At 43.1% G+C, this 27,346-nt stretch overlaps 1 protein-coding gene across 1 annotated transcript in view; it reads left to right on the top strand.

The window, feature by feature from the left end:
• Positions 1-2,312: 2,312 nt before the first annotated feature.
• Positions 2,313-27,346, top strand: part of LOC124778105 — a 107,751-nt gene continuing 82,717 nt past the window's right edge. The window contains exons 1-2 of the mRNA XM_047253621.1: positions 2,313-2,443; positions 10,233-10,551. Of these exons, the coding sequence (XP_047109577.1) occupies positions 2,313-2,443; positions 10,233-10,551 (450 nt within the window). The remainder of the gene's footprint in view (positions 2,444-10,232; positions 10,552-27,346) is intronic.

Raw genomic sequence — 27,346 nt, 5'->3', positions numbered from 1 at the left:
GCAACAGACAGAGCGACACTTGGTGTTAGGCTGAGAGACAGAATCGAAAACGAAGAGATAATCAGAGGATAGAGTGTCTATGACGTTGTCGAGCGGATAGTGAGACTGAAGTGGCATCGGGCAGGATATGTGGTCAGGAAGACATTCAAATGGCTCAAAACTCTGATCCAGTGGCGTCCGCAGGAGTCAAAGCGAAGTGTCGGACGCCCTCTGACGAGACGGAGAGATGACGTCCAACGATGTACGGGAAAAAGAAGTGATCCAGACCGTCCAGCAAACATCGACATGGAAATATAGGTTTCTTCGAATATCACAGTCGCAGTGATCCTCATCTTCTTCTTCTTCTTTATCGTCGCCTTGCCCCACGTCACGTAGGGTCGGCGTAACTCATCTGGATCCTTCTCCTCCGTAGTACTCTATCCATTGCCTCTTCCTTCTTCTATCCTTTCTCCCTTAGGTCCCCGGATATCTTATCCTTCCATCTCATCTTCGGTCTTCCTCTTCTTCTCGCTCCTTCAAGCTTTATATCTTCAACTCTGTTTCCGATATACTCTTCTCCTTTTCTCTGCAAGTGTCCGTACCACCTTAGTCTGCTCTCGCTGGCCAGAGTGGCCGAGCGGTTCTAGGCGCTTCTGTCTGGAACCGCGCGACCGCTATGGTCGCAGGTTCGAATCCTGCCTCGGGCATGGATGTGTGTGATGTCCTTAGGTTAGTTAGGTTTAAGTAGTTCTAAGTTCTAGGGGACTGATGACCTCAGATGTTAAGTCCCATAGTGCTCAGAGCCATTTTGAACCATTAGTCTGCTCTCTTGTATCTTTTCCCCATGGGTCCAACTTTCACAGCTCCTCTAACAAATTCACTTCTAATCCTGTCCTTCCTTGTTACCCCACACACCCACCTCAGCATCCTCATTTCCGCCACTTCCATCTTCCTTTCCTGGGCCACTGTGATTGGCCATGTCTCTGTCCCGTATATCACAGCAGGCCTTACCACTGACTTCTACACTTTCCCTTTCAACCCAATGCTCACCTTCTTGTCACACAACACTCCACTCATTTTCCTGCAATTGCTCCAACCGCAATTTATTCGTGTTGTATCTCGCTTTCCAGTCCTCCGTCCCTCTGTATGTACGACCCCAGGTAATTAAATTTGCAGACCGATTTCAGCTCATCATCCTGGATCTTGCAAGACCTCATCTGCACATCCTTCAGTGCTAAATATTCTGACTTTGTCCTGCTAATTTTCATCCTTCTTTCTTCTAGTGCCTTCTTCCAATCCTCCAGCTTTTCCTCAAGTCTGTCGATGCTCTGCTCACAAAGAACCACATCATCCGCAAACATCATATTCCACGGCGCGTCCTTCTTCACATCTTTCACCAGCACATCCATAATCACGTCAAAGAGGTAGGGACCAAGCGCAGACCCTTGATGTAACCCTACTTTTACTGGAAACTCCTTTGTCATGCCCACACTACTTCTCAGCTGTGTCATTGCTCCTCTGTACATTTCGTTCACTAACCTCACATACTTCTCTGGCACGCACTGCTCTCTCATGCTCGTCCATATTTCGTCCCTTGGGACTCTGTCATATGCTTTCTCCAAATCAATGAAAGCCATATGTAGATCGGCTTGTAGCTCCCCGTGTTTCTCCACTATCCGCCTTAAAGCATGTATTGCATCAGTCGTTCCTCTTCCAGGCATGAACCCAAACTGTTCTCCACACACCACAGACTCCTTGCGTTTTCTTGCTTCTATAACTCCTTCCCAAATTTTTATTGTGTGTGCCATCAATTTAATACCTCTATAGTTTCTGCAGTGATCCTCATCTATAATGGATGAAATCTTACTTCGACATGGAAATATCTGGAACACGCGTATGACCAGGAGTGGATATCTAGAGACGAAGACTAACATCTCGCCTGCAGTCAGTGAGCTCCTGAGGTCAGAAGCAATTCTATCTAGAGACCACATGGCCGATGTAGGGCACCAGCTCAAGAGTCCTTTGCCGCATCGGAACTCGGCCTGGGCGCAGTGTTAATGCGAGTTAACTCTTCGTCCCGCGGGAAGACGCCGGGAGGCGCAGTCAGCTGGCGCTCAGTTGTCTGGCGTGTGCGGATCGCGCAGTCGCGTGACTGGGCCGCAGTAATTAAGTTAGCCGAAGGGGAGGGGGGTGCAGAGGAGATGGCGGAGGGGAGGGGCCAGCTTCTGATTTGAGCCGCGAGGCAGGCGCGGCGGCGCTGCAGTCGCTCCGGTCCGCCCCCACCCCACCCCACACCACCACGCAGCGTGCGCGCGCTCCCACGGCGCGGCGAGATGCTCGCTTGTCTACCAACAACTCAACAACTCGCCAAGTTGCAGAACCCGGCCCAGCCCAGCCCGGACCAGAGGAGAGCAGAGCAGCCCGCGGCCACACTCTCTGCGCCCTCTGCTGACTTTCTGAGTGTGTATGTGTGTGTGTGTGTGTGTGTGTGTGTGTGAGGAAGAGAGAGAACAGCGCAGAAACTGCACGCCTGGTGCAATTACCATAAGTCTCTGTCAACGTTACGTGACCCGCATTCCGCACTGGCTGAGCAGAAAGTAAAGTAGTCGTCACTCCAAAGTTCACCACAACCACACCGCACTTCACATGGGCGTAGTCCTCGCCAAGAGCGTACGCGGAGTGGTCACATACGAGGCGTGTTTTTTAACTAAGTACCGTTTTGAAATTTAAAAAAAGACGTGCTAAGATATCTCAATAATTTTATTTTTACATGAAAGCCTGTACCTTAATCTACGCACTGACGCCATTACGCCGGCCAGTGTGGCCGAGCGGTTCTAGGCGCTTCAGTCTGGAACCGCGCGACCGCTACGGTCGCAGGTTCGAATCCTGCCTCGGGCATGGATGTGTCTGATATCCTTCGGTTAGTTAGGTTTAAGTAGTTCGACGTTCTAGGGGACTGATGACCTGAGATGTCAAGTCCCATAGTGCTCACAGCCATTTGAACCATTTTTTTTTTTGACGCCATTACCGTCTGATTCTCCCTTGTTTACATTGTGTACTGAGTGTTTAAGATGCCTCCGATAATCGTGAGTCCCCCCCCCCCCCCCCCCGACTGTGTAGTACGGGCTGTTATAGGATTTATTAGTGCTAAAGGCCTAAAAGCGATCGATATTCATCGTGAGATCTGTGCAGTTTACGGGGAAAACATCATGAGTGATGGAATGGTAAGAAAGTGAGTGAGAAAATTTAAAGATGGCAGCACAAATGTGCATGATGAACAACGGAGTGGGCGTTCTTCGGTCGTTAATGAAAGTTTGGTGCAGGAAGTGGACAATAAGGTGAGAGAAAACAGACGCGTTACGATTTACTCCTTGCGAGATGACTTTCCTAATGTTTCCCGTAGCGTTTTGTATGGCATTGTGACCGAGCACTTGAATTACCGAAAATTGTGCGCACCTTGGGTACCGAAAATGTTGACGGATATGCACAAAACCAAACGTTTAGACAGTGCATTGACTTTCCTTGAGCGGTACCACAACGACGGTGATGATTTCTTAAGCCAAATTGTTAGGGCGATGAAACATGGGTGGCCTACGTCACACCAGAATCAAAGCAACAGTCCATGGAAGTTGAACAAGGGCATCGTTTTGCTGCAAAACAATGCCCGTCCGCATGTGGCGAATCAGACCAAAGATCTCATCACATGTTTTCGATGGGAAACTCTAGATCATCCTCCGTACAGCCCCGATCTTGCGCCCAGAGACTACTATCTGTTCCTGCACTTGAAGAAACACCTGGGCGGTCAGCGTCTTCAAGACGAAGTCAAAACAGTGGGTGATGTAGTGGTTAACAAGTCAGGCGGCAGACTTCTGTTAGGAGGCTATTCAAAAACTGGTACAACGTTATGACAAGTGCCTCAAAAGTGACAGAAATTATGTAGCAAAGTAGATTAAAGTACAGGCTTTCATGTAAAAATAAAATTATTGAGATATCTTATAACGTCTTTTTTTATTTCAAAACGGTACTTACTTAAAAAAACACGCCTCGTACTTTAAATTACGTCCTAGAAAAATAAAGCTGCATAATTAATTTTTTTTATTTTGTTGCAGGTACACGTCTGCAGCGTTACTGCACAACTGTTTTTTTATCACCAATGGGGAACTTACTTATCACCTGTAGTGAGTTAAAAAAATTGGAGTGATGCGCAGTCCCGTGATACGTGTCTACTTTTTGTACACCTTTCAGTTTTCCAGGAGTCATCTTCTGGTACGGCCGAGGTACAGAGGATAGGCAAAATGATGTCAACACCTGTATTTCCTTGGGAATCGTTTATTGGTAAGGGGTTGGACCCCCATTTTTGCGTAACACAGCTGCGATTGTCCCTGGAATACTGGCAGACAATGATCTATAGTCTCGAGTGGAATGTTATACCACTCTTCGGTCAGTACCTCTTCTAGCTCCTGTAGTGACGAGGTAGGTGGAAATCTGCTCCGGAGTCTGCGCTCCAATACCGCAAACAACGGTTCGATAATATTAAAGTCCGCGGACTGTGCTGTCCAGGGAAGACACTGCAGTTCAGTTGCATGCTCCTCGTACCACGATTGTACTGTCCTGCCTGTGTGAATGGGTGCATTGCCGTCCTGCAATATGGGGTCATTGGAAACATGGGGTGCACCTGATCACGTAAAATGTTCACATAATCGTGGCTGTAATACGGACTTTGACAGTAATGATGGGACCAGCAAAATACCATGATATGGCTGTCGATACCATCATACTTCCACCTCCGTGCTTAACCATTGGAATCAAGCAATCAGGACTGTAGGCTTCTTTTGGCGTTCTCCAGACGTAAACACGGCCCAGTATTGGAAATAACGAATACGTTGACTCGTCGGACCGTATGACGTGTTTCCACCGATTAGCCGCCCAGGGTCTATGCTCATGACACAATGTTTTACCCTTCTTTGCGTCGGTTGTCGTCGCTTTATGGAGTTCCCGGCGGACAGTGTCGATAGATACGGGGTCTCGAAGATGGCTATTGATTTCTGCAGTCACTTTAGTTTTAACACAATTCGTGTTAGCGTACGGCGATGTGTCATTTAGTTTTGATTTGCGCCCACTATTAAGTTTACACTATGATGTCTTTCTATGTTTTGTGTAGGCTGTCGTGACTGTTGAAATAGTTGATCTCGAAACATTCAGTAAGTTGGCTGTCTTGGTTACTGACGCTCCAGCTAATCGGGCCCCCACAGTCTGCCCTCTTCGGAACTCTGTTGGGTCTTTCAAGGCACGTCGACCTCGGCTCTGAATGCAGATACGGAGTGTGCACCACTCGTAAAAAACCTGCCGTGATGCCCAGAGCTTACTGAAAACCCACAGTACAGCGCGACACCTGCCTCACCTGAATTGTTGACCGTCAAACACAACCCTCCCATTACTACCACTGTTCACATTATCTTGCCTATGCCCTGTACGTAAGAGAAACCTCGCGTGTACCTTCGTGTTCAAACTACTACTAACGTCTTGAAATGTTCGGGCTCACATGTGGTTTCTCTTCGTCGAAATGTCTTGGCTCAAAATTAACCAAAGAGAGGGTAACATCGTGTCGCGGGAGTTTCAAATTGAAGTTATTCAGTTTATCATAAGTTTACCTAACGGAATTTTATTGATTTGATACTTGATTTGGGCACCTCTGGTTTAGATGATGTTTTGCCGAAAGCTGGATGGTATGTCTCCCGTGTCATACATTCTACACACCGGTAACGTACTTGTTGTTGTTCTGTGGTCTTCAGTCCTGAGACTGATTTGATGCAGCTCTCGATGCTACTCTATCCTGTGCAAGCTTCTTCATCTCCCAGTACCTACTGCAACCTACATCCTTCTGAATCTGCTTAGTGTATTCATCTCTTGGTCTCCCTCTACGATTTTTACCCTCCACGCTGCCCTCCAAGACTAAATTTGTGATCCCTTGATGCCTCAGGACACGTCCTACCAAACCGGTCCCTTCTTCTAGTCAGGTTGGGCCACAAATTGCTCTTCTCTCCAGTGCTGTTCAGTACCTCCTCATTAGTTACGTGATCTACCCATCTAATCTTCAGCATTCTTCTGTAGCACCACATTTCAAAAGCTTCTATTCTCTTGTTGACTAAACTATTTATCGTCCATGTTTCACTTCCAAACATGGCTACACTCCATACAAATACTTTCAGAAATGACTTCCTGACACTTAAATCTATACTCGATGTTAACAAATTTCTCTTCTTCAGAAACGCTTTCCTCTACATTTTTGGCCGAGCGGTTCTAGGCGCTACAATCTGTAACCAGGCGACCGGTACAGTCGCAGGTTCTAATCCTGCCTCGGGCATGTATGTGTGATGTCCGTAGGTTAGTTAGGTTTAAGTAGTTCTATGTTCTAGGGGACTGATGACCTCAGAAGTTAAGTCCCATAGTGCTCAGAGCCATCCATCTACATTTTATATCCTCTCTACTTCGACCATCATCAGTTATTTTGCTCCAGAAATAGCAAAACTCATCTATTACTTTAAGTGTCTCATTTCCTAACCTAATTTCCTCAGCATCACCTGGTTTAATTCGACTACATTTCATTATCCCTGAGACCTGGTCAGGAAAAGGTAGGATTTGATGTGGACGAGGTCGTACTCAGTTACCGTTGGTTGCTCAGTTTTTTTTGTTTTTTTTTTGTTTTTTTTTCATAAAATCACGTACACTTTATTTGGAAGCAACTGCAAATAAGGTTGACAATAAGGAACAATTATCTAATTTGTCTGTTAAGACACAATGTCTAATAAAAAAATTCTTAAGGAAGTTGCACCCACGGCTGAAGGCCTTATTGACCAGAAATTCAAATTATTTGTCAGCTGAAGGTCCCAATAGTAATAAATCAAAAAACAATTTGACGGCTGAATGTCTGGATAGAAAATTCTTAAGAACTAGTTAAACTTCTCCAAGAGATACTAAAATATTTTTTGAAAAGGGACAATCATCAAAATTTCACTATTAAAAGACAATATCTAATTAAAAATTCTTAAGGCAAATTGCATTCACGGCTGAAGGCCTTATTGACAAGAAATTCAAATTATTTATCGGCTGAAGGCGCCAATAGTAATAACTACGAATTAAATTTTTTTTTGGAAAAGAACATAACAATCTGACCCAATCAAGAGAGAAGTGGGCCTCAGACAGTGTTCCAAGGATCGACCTGGGAAAGTCGCTCAACTTCGTAAGTCATGAGACAGGCAGCCAAGAGTTGTATTCACTTAACCGGATGGCAACTCAAACTAGTGACAGTTTAAACGCAGACCAACACTCTTGCAAAATCTACCTAAGGTCTGATAACCAATACAACGATCGAATAACACAGGCAAGGCGGAACTGGCGGACAGCACTGCGTCTTCTTAATCCAGTGTTTAGAACATCCAGAAGCAGAAGGACCCACTACGACCAAAGAAGTCCAAAAGAAACAAAATATCCGAACCACAGCCAAGGAGGCTGTCGAACTACACGCCTTACCGGACAGCAGCGGGAAGGCGAGAAAAGGTACACTGAATAGCATCGGGGAGAGGCTACAACCCTGTCTCACTCCCTTCCCAACCGCTGCTTCCCTTTCATGCCCCTTGACTCTTATAACTGCCATCTGCTTTCTGTACAAATTGTAAATAGCCTTTCGCTCCCTGTATTTGACCCCCGCTACCTTCAGAATTTGAAAGAGAATATTCCATTCAACCTTGTCAAAAGCTTGCTGTAAGTCTACAAATGCTAGAAACGTAGGCATGCGTTTCCTTAATCTATCTGCTAAGATAAGTCATAAAGTCACCATTACCTCGCGTGTTCCAGCGTTTCTACGGAATCCAAACTGATCTTTTCCGAGGTCGGCTTCTACCAGTTTTTCCATTTGACTGTAGAGAATTTGTGTTAGTATTTTGCAGCCGTAACTTATTAAACTGATAGTTCGGTAATTCTCACATCTTCCAACACCTACTTTCTTTGGGATTGGAATTATTATATTCAAAACTAGACATGATTGTGTTATTGGGCTTGCCGCGATCGTTCTTTGAATAAAAATATGGTATTTCAGTCTCTGATCACTATTTTTTATTTTCAGTGACCAGTTCGTCTAGCTGCCCATCTTCAGATCATATATTGCAGTTACAGAGTAACCTGTCAATACAGAACTATTGGTTCGCTGTCATAACTGACAGGTTACTCTGTAACTGTAATACATAATCTGAAGATGGGCAGTTAGCCTGAAACCGGCCATTGAAAATAAAAAATAGCGATCAGAGACTGAAGTGCCATATTTTTATTATTATATTCTTCCAGGCGTCTGAGGGTATTTCGTCTGTCTCATACATACTGCTCGCCAGTTGAAAGAGTTTTGCCACGGCTGGCTCTCCCAAGGCTATTAGTAGTTCTAATGGAATGTTGTCTACTCCCAGGGCCTCGTTTCGACTTAATGCTTAGAGTACCTAAATACTGGTTTGCTGTAAAATAACCGTGTTAATTGGGGAGCAGAAATGACATGTCAATACAGATTGATAGAATAAGGTTCCGTCTGAAAACCCTGCGTGGAAACTTTGGTGTTCTAGTTCATACGGCCGCGCGGGATTAGCCGAGCGGTCTTGGGCGCTGCAGTCATGGACTGTGCGGCTGATCCCGGCGGAGGTTCGAGTCCTCCGTCGGGCATGGGTGTGTATGTTTGTCCCTAGGATAATTTAGGTTAAGTAGTGTGTAAGCTTAGGGACTGATAACCTTAGCAGTTAAGTCCCATCAGATTTCAAGTACATTTGACCATTTGAAGCTCATACCCCACAAATCCCAATCCCAAAGAAAGCAGGTGTTGACAGATGTGAAAATTACCGAACAATCAGTTTAATAAGCCACAGCTGCAAAATACTAATGCGAATTCTTTACAGACGAATGGAAAAACTAGTAGAAGCCAACCTGGGGGAAGATCACTTTGGATTCCGTAGAAATATTGGAACACGTGAGGCATACCGACCCTATGACTTATCTTAGAAGAAAGATTAAGGAAAGGTAAACCTACGTTTCTAGCATTTGTAGACTTAAAGAAAGCTTTTGACAATGTTGACTGTAATACTCTCTTTCAAATTCTAAAGATGGTAGGGGTAAAATACAGGGAGCGAAAAGTTATTTACATTTTGTACAGAAACCAGATGGCAGTTATAAGAGTCGAGGGACATCGTAGGGAAGCAGTGGCTGGGAAGGGAGTGAGACAGGGTTGTAGCAACTCCCCCATGTTGTTCAATCTGTATATTGAGCAAGCAGTAAAGGAAACAAAAGAAAAGTTCGGAGTAGGTATTAAAATCCATGGAGAAGAAATAAAAGCTTTGAGGTTCGCCGATGACATTGTAATTCTGTCAGAGACAGCAAAGGTCTTGAAAGAGCAGTTGAACGGAATTGACAGTGTCTTGAAAGGAGGATATAAGATGAACATCAACAAAAGCAAAACGAGGATAATGAAATGTAGTCGAATTAAGTCGGGTGGTGCTGAGGGAATTAGATTAGGAAATGAGACACTTAAAGTAGTAAATGAGTTTTGCTATTTGGGGAACAAAATAACTGATGATGGTCGAAGTAGAGAGGATATAGAATGTGGACTGGCAATGACGAGGTAAGCGTTTCTGAAGAAGAGAAATTTGTTAACATCGAGTATAGATTTAAGTGTCAGGAAGTCGTTTCTGAAAGTATTTGTATGGAGTGTAGCCATGTAAGGAAGTGAAACATGGACGAAAGCTAGTTTGGACAAGAAGAGAATAGAAGCTTTCGAAATGTGTTGCTACAGAAGAATGCTGAAGATTAGATGGGTAGATCACATAACTAATGAGGAGGTATTGAACAGAGTTGGGGAGAAGAGGAGTTTGTGGCACAACTTGACAAGAAGAAGGGACTGTTTGGTAGGACATGTTCTGAGGCATCAAGGGATCACAAATTTAGCATTGGAGGGCAGCGTGGAGGGTAAAAATCGTAGAGGGAGACCAAGAGATGAATGCATTAAGCAGATTCAGAGGGATGTAGGTTGCAGTAGGTACTGGGAGATGAAGAAGCTTGCACAGGATAGAGTAGCATGGAGAGCTGCATCAAACCAGTCTCAGGACTGAGGACCACAACAACAAACAACCCCACAAATGGTTAAGTGAAACAAATGAGAGGGCGAATAATTTGAATCCGGTTGGCTCCAGTAATGCGCCGTTACGTACACCGTCCGCTGACAGAGTGACTCGGAACGCGGTGGCGACTTTTGTGCGGAAGGCAAAGCGTACGGCAGAGGCGTGCGCTGCCCGTGCCTTGCGCTCGGCGTCTCTGGCTACGGGCAGCAGCCTCGGCTGGTTTCCCGCGGCAGCTCGTTACGGCCACGCGAGCACAGGTGCGGCGGCCGCGCCATCTTTCACGGTTAAATTTATCTGGCCGGCGGCTGCCGACAAAGGACTTTGGGGCTTCGTGCGGCACGCGAGCGCCGCGGCGATGAAGAGGCAGCGGCCGGAGCGCCCGGCAGCCCGGCAACCCACACTGACCGCCGCCGCGTGCACCCAGGTGCACTGCGCCGCGCTAGACCGCTTTCCTGCATGCGTGTGTGCGGCTTGTGCCACAACTTGTTGGCTGACGATTTTCCGAGTATGTGTGTTAACTTGCTCCATTTCGAACGGGCAGTGCATTTTGTTATACACAAGCAACACGGTTCATTTGTGTTTAAATATACGGTACTAGAATCAGATTTTCACTCTGCAGCGGAGTGTGCGCTGATATGAAACTTCCTGGCAGATTAAAACTGTGTGCCGGACCGAGACTCGTACTCGGCACCTTTGCAAGTGCTCTACCAACTGAGCTACCCCAAGCACGACTCACGCCCCGTCCTCACTGCTTTACTTCCGCCAGTACCTCGTCTCCTACCTTCCAAACTTTACAGAAGCTCTTCTGGTAGAGCACTTGCCCGCGAAAGGCAAAGGTCCCGAGATCGAGTCTCGGTCCGGCACACAGTTTTAACCTGCCAGGAAGTTTCATATCAGCGCACACTCCGCTGCAGAGTGAAAATCTCATTCTGGAAATATCCCCTAGGCTGTGGCTAAGCCATGTCTCCGCAATATCCTTTCTTTCAGGAGTGCTATTTCTGCAAGGTTCGCAGGAGAGCTTCTGTAAAGTTTGGAAGGTAGGAGACGAGGTACTGGCGGAAGTAAAGCTGCGAGGACGGGGCGTGAGTCGTGCTTGGGTAGCTCAGTTGGTAGAGCACTTGCCCGCGAAAGGCAAAGGTCCCGAGTTCGAGTCTCGGTCCGTCACACAGTTTTAATCTGCCAGGAAGTTTCAAATATACGATACTGTTCGCAGAAGTGTTGCGGGTCTGCCACAGAGACAGTGTTGTGTTCTGTCCGACTAATACGGTCCGGAATACCACGCAGACATGTGCAGTACAACGGTTTCGGGGTGAGGCAGAAGCAGCCGAGTGTCAAGAGTAAAATGTTGTCGCCACACTTTTTCTTTTCTTTTTTTTTTCAAAAACCAAAACGCAGGAATGCATTGGGTTTACTCGGTACTCACTCTACATCTACATCTGCGTGATTACTCTGCTATTCACAATAAAGTGCCTGGCAGAGGGTTCAATGAACCACCTTCTCCCGGGTTCGATTCCCGGCGGGGTCAGGGATTTTCTCTGCCTCGTGATGGCTGGGTGTTGTGTGCTGTCCTTAGGTTAGTTAGGTTTAAGTAGTTCTGAGTTCTAGGGGACTGATGACCGTAAATGTTAAGTCCCATAGTGCTCAGAGCCATTTCAACCATTTTTTGAACCACCTTCAAGCTGTCTCTCTACCGTTCCACTCTCGAACAGCGCGCGGGAAAAACGAGCACTTAAATTTTTCTGTGCAAGCCCTGATTTCTCTTGTTTTATCGTGATGATCATTTCCTCCTGTGTAGGTGGGTGCCAACACAATGTTTGCGCAATCGGAGGAGAAAAACGAGAACTTAATTAATTGAAATTTCATGAGACGATCCCGTCGCAACGAAAAACGCCTTTGTTTTAATGATTGCCATTCCAATTCACGTATCATGTCTGTGGCACTATCTCCCCTACTCCGCGATAATACAAAACGAGCTTGCCCTTCTTTGTACTTTTTCGATCTCATCCGTCAGTCCCATGTGATGCCGACCCCACACCGCACAGCAATACTCCATGATAGGGCGGACAAGTGTAGTGTAAGCAGTCTCTTTAGTAGACCTGTTGTACCTTCTAAGTGTTCTGCCAATGAGTCGCAGTCCTTAGTTTGCTCTACCCACAACATTATCTGTGTGATCGTTCCAATTTAGGTTATTTGTAATTGTAATCCCTAAGTGTTTAGTTGAATTTACAGCCTTCAGATTTGTGTGGCTTATCGCGTAATGGAAATTTAGCGGATTTCTTTTAGTACTCGTGTGAATAACTTCACACTTTTCTTTATTCAGGGCCAATTGCCACTTTTCGCATCATACAGATATCTTATCTAAATCATTTTGTAATTCGTTTTGGTCATCTGATGACTTTACAAGACGGTAAATGACAGCATCATCAGCAAACTATCTAATAGGGCTCAGATTGTCTCCTATGTCGTTAATATACATCAGGAACAACAGAGGGCCTACAACACTTCCGTGGGGAACGCCGGATATTATTTCTGTTTTAATCGATGACTTGCCGTCTATTACTACGAACTGTGACCTTTCTGACAGGAAATCACGAATCCAGTCGCACAACTTGAGGCGTCGCAGCTAGCACGACATTGCAGTGCTTACCAATAATGTAAAAATTGAAATCAATCAGGTTAAACAGGAATGTACACGATCTATTGTTAAAGTAAAAAGTGAATTAGCAACACAGATCGAACAAGTTACTGATGACCACCAACAGTTTAAAGCACATGTTAAATCGCAGATAGTCAAGGCTCGTGAATATATCCAAGGGGTGGAAAACTATGGTGAAATAAATCACACAGCATTAGAATGTAAATTGAAAGAAAGATAAGTGTGAAAAACTTGGGGTACAGGTAATAAATAAAGTCACTGGCTTGGAAACCAATCTTAAACAATTCAGTGACAGTGTGAATGAGCGACAGTGTGAGCATGACTGTCGAATAACAAAAGTAGAACAGTGTGTTACTAACAGTAGTGGTACCATTATTCCTGGTGGAATAATAGAATCCACTGAGATTGCTTTGTCACACATCGTCAGTTTCTCAAGTTTGATCCAAATAAACGTGTACATCCACGTGGCCTGAATTTTGGAATTACTTTGAGGATATCTTGCCTAAAGTGTGGAGTGATAAGCAGAAGATTTGGTTTATTACTTCTAACTTAATGGGGGAGGCAAGAATCTGGGTAAACTTGGCCTCAGATAAATATAATAAGTTACGGGAATTTAAGCAAGCTTTCTTTGAAGAGTACTGGGGAAAGCGTAAACAAATGGATGTGCTAAATGAGTTTTGGTCTGGGGAAATATACGACCCCAAGAAAGAAGGGATAAAAAAAATTCGTACAGAGGTGGGTAACTACTCTATCCTATCTTAGTACTAAGGTAGAAACTGAACAAAAAGTTATGGGAGTATAAAATAAGGTACCTTGGTATTGGAAGAATAAGATTATATCTGCACCTAGAGATAAAGTAGATAAATTCGTGCAATATCTTGAACGTGTAGAACGTGCACTAAAAGAAAAGGACAGCGCGAGGAGAGAGTATCGACATCCTGTTAGGCAGAATGAAAATCGATCCGAGGTAAACATAAACAGAATGGTCGTACAGAGAAGAAGCGGATACCGAGGTCGATCACGGGGGAGAGGCCGGACATAATATGATAATCGGGTCAGTGACCGAGGTCAGTATGGGGACTGTAGACAGCTGCCAGGAGATGACATAACCAGCTGGCGGGGGACGTCAGTTAGCGGTGACGTACATCAACAGGAAAACTGCTAAGAGTTGTAAGTAGGCTGTTTAGGTTTTTTATTGGTAACGCCACCTCTGTATAAAAATCACTGGCTGTGCTGTGTGCAGTCTGTGTCTAGTTTGCATTGTTGTCTGCCATTGTACTGTTGGGCAGCGGCAGCTGGATGTGAACAGCGCGTAGCGTTGCGCAGTTGGAGGTGAGCCGCCAGCAGTGGTGGATGTGGGGAGAGAGATGGCGGAGTTTTGAAATTTGTCATGAACTGCTGTATATATATATATATATATATATATATATATATATATATATATATTAGGGTAAATACATTGTTTGTTCTCTATTAATATCTTCCATTTGCTAACTATCCCTATCAGTAGTTAGTGCCTTCCATAGTTTGAATCTTTTATTTAGCTGGCAGTAGTGGCGCTTGCTGTATTGCAGTAGTTCGAGTAACGAAGATTTTTGTGAGGTAAGCGATCTGTGAAACGCATAGGTTAATGTTAGTCAGGCCCATTTTTTTTTGTAGGCATTTTTGAAAGTCAGATTGCGTTGCGCTAAAAAAATATTGTGTATCAGTTTAAGGACAGTCATGTATAATTCTTCAAAGGGGGCGTTTCAGAGTCTACGAGAAGGCTGGAACTCGTAGACAACAACATTACCGGTTGAACCTGCTGGCGAAACCATTTGTAAGAACGGCACCAGTACAACCACCTAGTATTAATGTAGTCACTATGAAAGAAGGGGAGAATAACTGGGAGCAGCAAGAGGCAAGAGAATTAAGCAATGTAGAGTTAAGGGAGCACAGTAGTAGTAACACCTTTAATAATAACACATATGTAGAGGAGATAAGTACTAATAATAAGTTTTTGAATCAGGAGATGGAGGTAAATCTGCACGGCGAAACAGAGGAGGAACTGTCTGACAGTTGTGGAATCAATAATGGAGCAGGGGTTGAAGGGGTGCTTGATAGGTTATTTGAAGTGATTGAGAGTAGTGAATAGGAGGAGGAAAAGGAAGAAGAGGAGGAAATATATGATACTGACTACACCTGGTATAGGGTCGCAGAAACAGAGGTAAATACAGAAAGGGAAACACTAGAAAGATGTTTCAGTTTAACGGTAGTGGACAGACTGGTAGGAGCTGCCACTATTAGTAATAATATTAAGCATGAAGAAGGCCCAGTAAACATAAATATCATATCCACACAGAACATAGGTTTTGACAGAAGGGAAACGGTTCCAGATTTACTGGACGAGGTAGAACCTACAAATAAGAGAGTACGTAGGACAGCCTATAATAGAGATAAGTGTTTTTGATGAAAATGTAAAGCGTTTGATCGATACAGGATCAGAGGTGTGTGCTGTGTTCCAAAATTTTGTTAATGAACTCCCAGCAAGTAAGCAAGTAGTAAGGATGCCAGTAAGTGGCCTAAATATAATTGTAGCAACGAGAAAAACCAAAAACGTGGTGAAGCAAGAAATATTTCTACCCATAGTGGTAAAGGGGGTAGGAATTAAGCAGACTTTCTTAGTAATTACTGGACTAAGTGTTGATATGCTGGTGGGTGCCGATTTTCTTAGTAAGCATGAAGGTTGGGTAAATTTCGGGACCAATGACGTAATGATAAAAATTAATGGTAACCTTATCTCTATACCATTCAGAGGTAAGAGACCAAGTGAGGATGAAGAACTAAATGACTTGCCAATCCGTATTTGCAGGACAACAAAACTAATGGAAGGCTATAATGGATATGGTGGAAGTGAAGAAGTGGATCCGTCTGAGCTGGATAGTGTCAGAGCTAGGATCAATGACAAATTGCTAGAATTAAGTGACCTAGATGAGGGACAAAGAAATGATCCAAGACAAAGTTTGACTAAGCATATAGGAGTATTTTCTGACCAGCCAGGTCTAGTTATAGATTACGAGTGTTTCTGACAGTGAAAAAGGATGCCTATTTTTTCAAAAAACCGTTTGCAGTTCCTGAAGCGCACTTAGAAGCAGTACGTGACCTGATTCAGAATAGGTTAGCGTGGGGGATCATTGAAAGAGAAATAAGTGTTTATAACAACCAGCTGGTTATAGTACCAAAGAAGGATGGATCGATCGGATGCTAGAGCCTTGAATAAGATAGTATTACCTGAGAGTGTCAGACCTGAAAATATAGGAGAACTGTTACAGAAGTTTAAAGGGGCAACATTCTTCACATCCATGGATGTAACCTGTGGTTACTGGGATCTTCCTTTAGCCAAGGAATCAAGAAAGTATGTGCATTTGTAAGAGCTATGTCACAGGTCTTAGGGGACCAATTGTTAAGAATAGTAACTGTGTATGTAGATGACGTTTTAATAGCGACTCTTACTTGGAAAGAACATTGTTTATTACTGGATGAGCTACTGACAGCAATAAAAAATGGGGGGGGGGGGGGGGTATGAAGTTAAAATTAGATAAGACAGAATTTGTCAAAAAGGAGATCAAATTCTTGGGGCATGTAGTACGTGGAGAAGGTATCATGCCTGATCCAGAGAAAATTAAAGCTATCCGAGACTATGCTGCACCAGCAGCACGCAGAGCACTAAGGGGATGTTTGGTCTGTTTGGTTTTTACAGAAAATTTGTGTCTGGTCAATTGCTTAATGCACCTTGCTTAAGACAACTGTTAAAGAAAAATGTAGTATATAATTGGACTATTGATTGTCAGAAGGCTTTCGAAGATCTAAAAGAAATTTTCACCGACCATAGTGCATTTACCTATCTAGACACCTGTCAACTTAAGCAGGGTAGATTAAGGAGATGGTCCCTGTATCTACAACAGTTTAAGTATAAGATGATCTATATTAAGAGTTCGGAGAACATTGTGGCGGACGCCTTATCAAGAAGTGTAAAAGACAACGTACAGGGAGTGAATTCCATCTGTAATAGAGAATGTAATGAAGTATTGTTGGCAGTTATGCAGTTGCAGGATGAAGGCTCGATCAAACGTGTTTGTGAGAATCTGCAAAGGGAGTAAAGCCAAGACGACAATATCAAACTAGTAAAAAGCAGAATAGTTCATCTTGATTTTCCAAAACTATCTGTATACTAAAAAAAAAAAAGTGCGCGTCATATATCTTGGCGGCCGAGTTTAGGTTCGTTCTACGCATCTGACGTCACAAAACACAGTCAGCCAATGAACAGAGAACGACGTTGCCAGATCTCGACAGCAGTGCAGAGCACGGACGAGTGTCTTCAGTTTTAGAAACGTTCAGTCATAAATAAAGTAATAGAACAAAAGCAATGTCTTGAGAGCAGACTTTCTTTTACAGAAAGTTTGGAAAAAGCATTCTTTACACCAATTGCTTCATATTCTATTAATTAATTAAACCAAACAAGCAATAAGACTCCTAATTCAGGCGATAGCAAGGAAAGGTGTTTGTTTCAATCTCACGAACTGCTTTTTCGCAATAAAGAACAGCGGTAATTGTTTATTTCCTATTGTACTTCGACGAAGCGTGAGTAATTCATAGTCACACCAACAGTGTTTATAAGTAGTTGCGTGAGGTGTTAGACTCCTTATGGAGTTACACTGTTTGCAGAGCTGAGGTAGCGGAACAGTTCAGGTGTTGGGCTGCCAAATGAAAGGTTATGAGTTCAAACCTTGTGTGGTGCTAAATATTTTCTTTATTTAAAAACAATATTGGAGTGCCTTACTTCACGAATTTTATTCGTTTGAATGAAATTTCTAGTGCTTTGCCTCTTCATTAACTTTTTCGCTGCTGCAGACACGTGCTCCCCGCATTCCGCGCTGTGCGCGATTTTGTCATCACTGCACTTCTCGCCTGTGCAGACACATGGTGTTCCCACTGCTTTGACACACTTATCATTCGATTTCACAAAAACTATTTGGCCAAAAAATTTGATTTTTACACGTCTTCTTGCCTGATACCTTCCCCCCATAAATGACTTAATTTTGTTTTGATGTGCAGCATTAAATGTAGTAAACCATTGCACGAAATTTTGAAGAGTTTGCAGAGGTAAAAGTCCATAGCTATACTTTCCGTATGGTCGATTTTAGTTGCCACAATGTTGAGAATGAAATGTGGGCAAGATACCTAAATTTCATATAATATTTACTGTATAACAATATCTCATTTAAGTACCATATAGGTGTCGTATGTAATATTGAGAAATATTCCGTCTTTCGCGACTGTAATAAAAGTTTTATATACACACGGCGCGTTTGGCTTTATTTTAAAGCACTTCCATCAGTGAAAGGTATGGCACATACGCAATGGTATTCATGTTCTATTTCTTGTTTTTGTTCCACAGTCGCAGTTTTACCAATGGTATTGAAATATATCCCTCTTCTGCAACTGTAATAAGCGACTTATTTAGACCAGACGCGTTTCTCTCTTTTGAAGCATCATAAGAGGACTGTATTTTGTGTCCTCCATTGCCAAGGCACCTTTCGTAGTTTTGTGCTCAGCAACACAACATTCAACGTTTGTGTTGGCTCATCAGTGTTTTAGCAAATAAATGCTGTTTGTGTGTGCCACACACAAAATTATATTTGACATAGCTCTGAGCACTTCACTGACAGACGGTATATTCAAGTCCTAATGTTTTTGTAAGTCCACAGTTTTGTTTAATGTATTTTGTCTACTTCCTTTTGATTGATTGAAGTGCTTTAACATAAAGCCAAACGTGCCCAGTGTAAGTAAACCTTTTGTTACAGTCGCGAAAGGTGGAATATTTCTCAATATTACATACGACACTTATGTGGTACTTAAATTAAATGAAATACATAGGTATCTTGTCCACATTTCATTCTCAACATTGTGGCAACTAAAATCGACCATACGGAAAGTATACTCTATGGACTTTTACCTCTGCAAACTCTTCAAAATTTCGTGCAAAGGTTTACTATATTTAATGCTGCATAATAACTGTGTTGAACATCGAAACAAAATTAAGTCATTTATGGGGGGAAGGTATCAGTCAAGAAGATAGGTAAAAATCTAATTTTTGAGCCAAATAGTTTTTGTGGAATCGAATGATAAAGAGTGTCAAAGCAGTCGGAACACAATGTGTCTGCACAGGCGAGCAGTGCAGTGACAAAATCGCCCACAGCGCGGAATGCAGGGAGCACGTCTCTGTAGCAGCGAAAGGGTTAAATGCGGCCGTGGTGGCTTTACTTCATGAACTGCGCGCTCCCCCCTACACGTAAGCTTGCGAACTATGCTATACTATGGCGCTGCTTCTATTGGCGCGTGCGTCGTGTGCATCTGGCAACGCAGCAATCTCCAGCGTCTGGGCGGGCATGCGCGAGCCGCCAAGATAAAAGAATTGAACTATATAAGGTGCATAAAGATGTCTTATTTAGGAGTAGGAAAAATACGGAGGAGAACTGGAAAATTTGTTTCCCAGAACAGCATGTAGATGCATTAATTGACTATATACACTGTAAGTACGGACACTACGGAGCTCGTAAGTGCATAGATAAGTTGAGTGAAGTGGTGATATTTAACAATATGTGGAGAAGGGTTCAACAGCAGTTAGAGTCATGTGATCGGTGTCAGAAAGTCAGAGCCAACAATAAAATTATTCAAGGTGAGATGTATTCTGTAGAACCACAGAATCGATTGGTTTTGGTAGCAGTGGATTTATTCGGCCCTCTACCAGTGTCACGAGGTGGCTGTGAGTATGTTTTTGTAATGGTAGATGGTTTTTCCAAGTATGTTAGATTTTACCCTATCAAGAAAGCTAATTCTAAGGTAATAGTAAGCAAATTGGAAACGATTACTTTGTAAATATAGCAGTACCTAAAGCTAGTTTATCTGACAATGGGCCACAATTTATTTCTAAGAGGTTTGAGGAGTGCCTAAAACAGCGTGGGGCAGAGAATATTAAGATCTCAGCATATTTTCCTCAAGGTAATATGTGTTAGAGGATCATGAAGGAACTAAAACGATTATGTAGGACTTACTGCCACAAGAAACATTCTGCGTGGGCCAACTGCATAGGGTGTTTTGAGGAGGTCATTAACCATCTTAAACATGAAGCCACCGGATTTGCACCTGTAGAACTAATGTGTGGAATTAGGCCAAATAACATCTTGTTTGATCTTGTAGAATTCCCTAGTCTTACTGATTTAGCTATGGAAGAAAAGAAGAAATTAGCACTTGCTACTATAAGGAAGAAATCTAGTTTTAATAAAAACCAAGGAGAAATCAAAAAAGCTTACCTCGGAAACCAAAACGTTTACTGACGAGTATGTGGATCCATTTAGGATAACAGAGAAACCTCACCCTAATGCTCACCGACTGGAATTTGTAAAGTCGCATACGCATACGCATGATCTAAAGAGACATGTACACAAAAGAGACGTAGCCAGGAGTAACTAAAAACCTCAGAGGGCTTTGCACTCTTTGCAAGGCTAAGTGTTTGACGAACACTAGGACTCGCGTTAATGATAACGCTACTCAATTTTCATTTCGTGTTGTCATTCTTCCTCTTCATCATTCAGAACTTTTGACTGTCGTCTTTCCTTCTTCACTATACTAATATTAAGTAAGAGAGCTAAGTGATGTCGAAACACCAGAAGGTTGTTATTGTACGAAGAAATGAAAAATATTTACAGAACAGCAAGACTGGTTGTAAGACAATGGTAATATTGTCCAGGAAGAGATGAATTATTTAAGTAAATTTAGACATGGAGGTACTGGGTACCCTCAGAAGCGGTTATATTTCGTGTAAGGAAGTATTTACAAATAAGCAAGGCTGACTGTAAGACAGTGGTAATGAATAAACAAATGAGTGAGCGGCAAGGTATTGCCTGCTAATTGTAGTAAACAAAGAGACGTAATGTGGTTAAACAAAAGGGATCAAAGTTTAGAAACAGGTGGAAGTGCAAATAAGAGGCATAAGAAAGGACCTGAAGTAACCAAGAATAGATATGTAAGTAATTAACCATCACAAATCTGAGTGAATGTGGTATGGATATGACTATGTAATAAATACTGAATGTGAATGGAGGAACCTGATGTTGTAGTTGTGAGACATTGAAGCTGAGCAGTAAAAAAGCTAGTTTGTGAAACCTGATGTGGATGTTATTGTAACAGAGCAGAAAAACGCTGGCTTCAGAAACTCTAAGTGGACTTTAGTAAATAGTAAAATGTATGTGACTCTGACATGTTGAAGTGCCACAGAAGTCGGCAGACCTATTTTCCAGATTAGTGGTTTTAAGAAATGCTTTGTATATAAGTGTTTTCGGCTTTTGTTTTTCTTGTATGTATAGAGTATAAATAAGTGTGTTTGAAAACCACACAGTTGATTGGAAGATGGTTTCAGTATTTGGTTATGATGATGACTCTTACGAGGGTCACGGTAGTTGGCATGAACTAAAGGTGTGGAGAAGGTGTTGAAGCCACAGAGGTTGCAATGATTCACAATGGATTCATTAATAATTTGTATTTCTATGTGTATTCTATTTAAGTAGGAGTGTATGTCAGGTTTACAGGACTACAGAAGAGGGCAAGGAGAAAATTTGTTTAATTAATAATATTGTGTTTTTTAAGGGTGACGTGTTATGCAGGATTGGAGTGCCACAAGCACTGGCTGGAATTTGATGTTTATTTGTGTAATGATTTTCAGAAGTAATTTGCATGTAAAATTGTAACAGTAACCTGTTTGATTGATTGCAGTGAGATTTTGAAGAAAAGTTAATAGTCAATGTGCCACTTTAGTACTGCTTGATGGAAAGTTAATTCACTTTTTGCTAAAAAGATTATCAGTAAATGTAAATATCGAAAAGCAAAATTACGCTGTGACATGAGAAAGTAGATTTATTCAGAAATAGTCATTGAAAAAAGGATTAAAGGAATTTTGAGATGTATATTCATGTTAGGTTAAGAAGTAGCAATTAAGGATGGAATCCGAAGCCAGCTGAATTCTTCAGGTGCGCTGACACGATATAGAGATAGCAGGAGACTCATAGAGACCTCCAAAGCAGGACTCAGTAGGAGAAAGAGTGCTAGCAAAGTGAAAGGTGTAAGTGTTCAGAGGAAAACGCTCCCCAAAACGTTGTTGTTGTTAGTGTGCGTGTGACTTACAAAGAGTAAAATGTTGTTACACAGACGCTCACCATAGCGATGAGTAAAGAAGAAAAAGCGATGTTATAAAATATGAAGATTGTAGGTGTTGTTTCTCTTTCAGTAATTTGTAAAATTTTGTGAAGATTGTATTTGTTTTTCTTTACATCGAATGATGAAGTAATAAATATGTTTAGAATTAATTTATTGTAAGTCATCAGCCCCAGATAATAATGAATGATGTATATACAGAAATAACAATGTCATATATTAATACTTGGGAAAGTTTAATTGAATTCGAGCTTGAAAGTATCGGATTAGTTAGGGTAAAAAGCTTTATAGAAAAATTTGTAAGAAACAGAAACAATTTAAGAGGTTAAAATTGTTTAGTTCCTCAGGAGGTATGAGGCGTCGCAGCTAGGGCGCGATCGCCAATTTGTCTATTAAAGCTTTCCTGTATGAATGTATGTGGGCTCCAGTGTATGCAGTCAGAATCTTATACGATCTGCAACGGGCGAGCTGTGTCCTGCAGACGTGCGTCATGACAATATGGCGTGACTGCAGCGTGTAAAAGTAGCGGAGAGGCGGTTGCAGAAGAGTTACATTCTCTGGAACTATAAAAATCTGATCTAGAAATAGCCTGAGGAACTTCATATTAGGTACATAACCTTCTGTTGTGCAAAGGAACAATCTGTCAAAATCTGAAGTCAATAACTGTCATAATTTGGAAGTTATAAAAAAAAAGGCAGTAAAAAACGTAATTATCCGACACTTAAAAAACGAAATCAATATATATATATATATATATATATATATATATATATATATATATATATATACACATACTCCTGGAAATGGAAAAAAGAACACATTGACACAGGTGTGTCAGACCCACCATACTTGCTCCGGACACTGCGAGAGGGCTGTACAAGCAATGATCACACGCACGGCACAGCGGACACACCAGGAACCGCGGTGTTGGCCGTCGAATGGCACTAGCTGCGCAGCATTTGTGCACCGCCGCCGTCAGTGTCAGCCAGTTTGCCGTGGCATACGGAGCTCCATCGCAGTCTTTAACACTGGTAGCATGCCGCGACAGCGTGGACGAGAACCGTATGTGCAGTTGACGGACTTTGAGCGAGGGCGTATAGTGGGCATGCGGGAGGCCGGGTGGACGTACCGCCGAATTGCTCAACACGTGGGGCGTGAGGTCTCCACAGTACATCGATGTTGTCGCCAGTGGTCGGCGGAAGGTGCACGTGCCCGTCGACCTGGGACCGGACCGCAGCGATGCACGGATGCACGCCAAGACCGTAGGATCCTACACAGTGCCGTAGGGGACCGCACCGCCACTTCCCAGCAAATTAGGGACACTGTTGCTCCTGGGGTATCGGCGAGGACCATTCGCAACCGTCTCCATGAAGCTGGGCTACGGTCCCGCACACCGTTAGGCCGTCTGCCGCTCACGCCCCAACATCGTGCAGCCCGCCTCCAGTGGTGTCGCGACAGGCGTGAATGGAGGGACGAATGGGGACGTGTCGTCTTCAGCGATGAGAGTCGCTTCTGCCTTGGTGCCAATGATGGTCGTATGCGTGTTTGGCGCCGTGCAGGTGAGCGCCACAATCAGGACTGCATACGACCGAGGCACACAGGGCCAACACCCGGCATCATGGTGTGGGGAGCGATCTCCTACACTGGCCGTACACCACTGGTGATCGTCGAGGGGACGCTGAATAGTGCACAGTACATCCAAACCGTCATCGAACCCATCGTTCTACCATTCCTAGACCGGCAAGGGAACTTGCTGTTCCAACAGGACAATGCACGTCCGCATGTATCCCGTGCCACTCAACGTGCTCTAGAAGGTGTAAGTCAACTACCCTGGCCAGCAAGATCTCCGGATCTGTCCCCCATTGAGCATGTTTGGGACTGGATGAAGCGTCGTCTCACGCGGTCTGCACGTCCAGCGCGAACGCTGGTCCAACTGAGGCGCCAGGTGGAAATGGCATGGCAAGCCGTTCCACAGGACTACATCCAGCATCTCTACGATCGTCTCCATGGGAGAATAGCAGCCTGCATTGCTGCGAAAGGTGGATTTACACTGTACTAGTGCCGACATTGTGCATGCTCTGTTGCCTGTGTCTATGTGCCTGTGGTTCTGTCAGTGTGATCATGTGATGTATCTGACCCCAGGAATGTGTCAATAAAGTTTCCCCTTCCTGGGACAATGAATTCACGGTGTTCTTATTTCAATTTCCAGGAGTATATATATATATATATATATATATATATATATATATATATATATATATATATATATATATATGTTAATAGTTCACCAACTGTGACTATTTGAAAAGATATGATAACACCTTCAGCGTTTAGATTCAAATTTGGAAAGTTCTCATTTAAGAAAACCTTTCGTAATTTTGCTGTAGTAATAACTAAGAATTTCAAGCAGATATTTATGTTTTTTGTTAGGCTGAGTGTGAAAGAGAGTACTTGTGTGAGTGTGTGTGGGACATTCGTCAATATTAAATTTTCAGTTTGTAATTCTCTATAGGAACTTGCAAGTGTTCCAGCTTTGTATAGTGGGAACGAATCCATTGGTCCCCCAGCTAGTCGATGGCGGATCTCCAAGCATGTTTGAATACGTAAGACACAGCCAGAACGTTCGCGACTATATAGTTAAATTCCAGACGTAAAGTACAGCTTAAAGCTACGTCACTAACTGAGGCGATATTCCATAGGCAGGCAGTTTGGTTAGAAGACGCTTGTGAGGAACTGGAAATCTAAAAATATGGTATCAATTTGACATCCCCTGTCATTACTTCATGAGAATAAAGAGGTAGTTGTGTTTCGCGAGAACTATATTTTCTGAATCCGTCCTATGTGTCAATAAATCGTTTTCTTCGAGAGACTTCATAATGTTCGAATACAGTATATGTTCCAAAACCCTACTGCAAATCGACGTTAGTGATATAGGCCTGTAATTCAGTGGATTACTTTTACTTCCCTTTTTGGGTATTGATGTGACTTGAGCAACTTTCCACTCTTTAGGTTCGGATCTTTCTGTGAGCGAGCGGTTATATATAACTGCTAAATATGGAGCTATTGTATGAGGATACTCTGAGAGGAACCTGACTGGTATAAAATCTGGACCGAAGCTTTGCTTTTATTAAGTGAATTAAGCTGCTTTACGACACCGAGGATATCTACTTCTCCGGAAGCGATGATAGTAAATTGTTATGGGAAAGGGACGCCAAGTGGTATGACGAGGATGGGGTTAAGAGGCAACGGTGTGCTAATCAATGACGTAGCGGGTGCGACATTCCGTCTCTCATCTACTGTCGCTGGGACTACTGTCGGAAATCCGACACAACCTACACTGCATTAGACAGAAACCCGTTAGACGCGTTACCAGCTCACAACCTAAACTGACAAGGGAACCTCCCCATCGCACCCCCCTCAGATTCAGTTATAAGTTGGCACAGTGGATAGGCCTTGAAACACTGAACACAGATCACTCGAGAAAACGGGAAGAAGTTGTATGGAACTATGAAAAAAAAAAGCAAAATATACAAACTGACTAGTCCATCCGCAATATAGGCAACATCAAGGATAATGTGAGCTCAGGATCGCCGTGGTCCCGTGGTTAGCGTGGGCAGCTGCGGGACAAAAGGTTCTTGGTTCAAGTATTCCCTCGAGTGAAAATTTTATTTTCGCAAAGTTATGATCTGTCCGTTCGTTCATTGACGTCTCTGTTCACTATAATAAGCTTAGTGTCTGTGTTTTGCGACCGCACCGCAAAACCGTGCGATTAGTAGACGAAAGGACGTGCCTCTCCAATGGAAACCGAAAACATTTGATCGCAAGGTCATAGGTCAACCGATTCCTCCACAGGAAAACACGTCTGATATATTCTATACGACACTGGTGACGGCATGTGCGTCACATGACAGGAATATGTTGTCGACCCACCTAACTTGTACACTTGGCGAATGGGTAAAAAGATTCTTCTACCTTGGCCGATTTAGGTTTTCTTGTGGATGTGATAATCACTCCCAAAAAAGTGATGAAAGCATAAGAGTTTGTCACATAAACTGCAACAAATGAATGCAACAGTTTCACAGTCGCTCAGTTTTCCCTGTACTCTGTCAAAACATATGTTTTTAACGTTTTCAAATTTTTCCGTATGTAGACCGTCAAATCCTGCATATGTCCAAGCAAATCTGAACATGTCCTGGACTTTTGGAGAGCGAAGTTGATTTTGTGTGAGTGCCTGAACTTTGATAATTGTCTGAAAACAAAAAGTTAAAATTATCACTGTAGGGGAGACTTGAACCAAGGACCTCTCGTTTCGCAGCTGCTTATGCTAAACACGGGACCACGGCGCTCCTGCGCTCGTACTGCCCTTGATGCTGCGTACGTTGCTCATCGACTACTAAGTTTGTATATTATGCTTATTTTTTTCATAGTTCCACACAACTTCTTCCTGTTTTCTCCATTGATCTGTGTTCAGTTTTTCAAGGCCTATCCACTGTGCTAACTTATAACTAAATCTGAGGGGTGTGTGATGGGGAGGTTCCTTTGTGAGACCTTCAAACCAGACGTCCAGGCCTCCAACATTCCATAGACGAATTCGTAGCGTCACAAGAAGATGTTTCGACACAGCAGTATCGAGTGAAACAGCGCAACCGTGTACTGACCATTAGTGTGACAGCTTCCAGCGCTGTGCTGCCTCTGGTTATGATCGGTGTCACCCACATTTGTCATAAGCGGAAAACTATAATCCCTCCTACAGCGCCTGTGCACCAAACACCACTAGAATGGTTGATTAATAGAAACAACAGTAGTTAAGAAAGAAAGAGAGGAATGAATTAACTGATAAATGGGGAAGAGCACTTGAGACTGTGAATTCTAGCGTGGATGTGAGTAATGACTTAAAAACGATTACATTATACAGGGTGGTCCACTGATAGTGACCGGCCCAAATATCTCACGAAATAAGCGTCAAACGAAAAAACTACAAAGAACGAAACTCGCCTAGCTTGAAGGGGAAAACCAGATGGCGCTATGGTTGGCCCGCTAGATGGCGCTGCCATAGGTCAATCGGATTTCAACTGCGTTTTTTAAAATAGGAACCCTCATTTTTTATTACATATTCGTGTAGTACATAAAAAAATACGAATGTTTTAGTTGGACCACTTTTTTCGCTTTGTGATAGATGGCGCTGTAATAGTCACAAAGGTATGGCTGACAGTTTTAGACGAACAGTTGGTAACAGGTAGGTTTTTTAAATTAAAATACAGAACGTAGGTACTTTTGAACATATAATTTCGGTTGTTCCAATGTGATACATGTA

Source organism: Schistocerca piceifrons, chromosome 1 (genome assembly GCF_021461385.2).
Source record: "Schistocerca piceifrons isolate TAMUIC-IGC-003096 chromosome 1, iqSchPice1.1, whole genome shotgun sequence".
NCBI classification, from domain to species: Eukaryota; Metazoa; Arthropoda; class Insecta; order Orthoptera; family Acrididae; genus Schistocerca; species Schistocerca piceifrons.
Note: the sequence above shows the minus strand (reverse complement) of the source record. Positions and strands in the feature narration are given on the sequence as shown.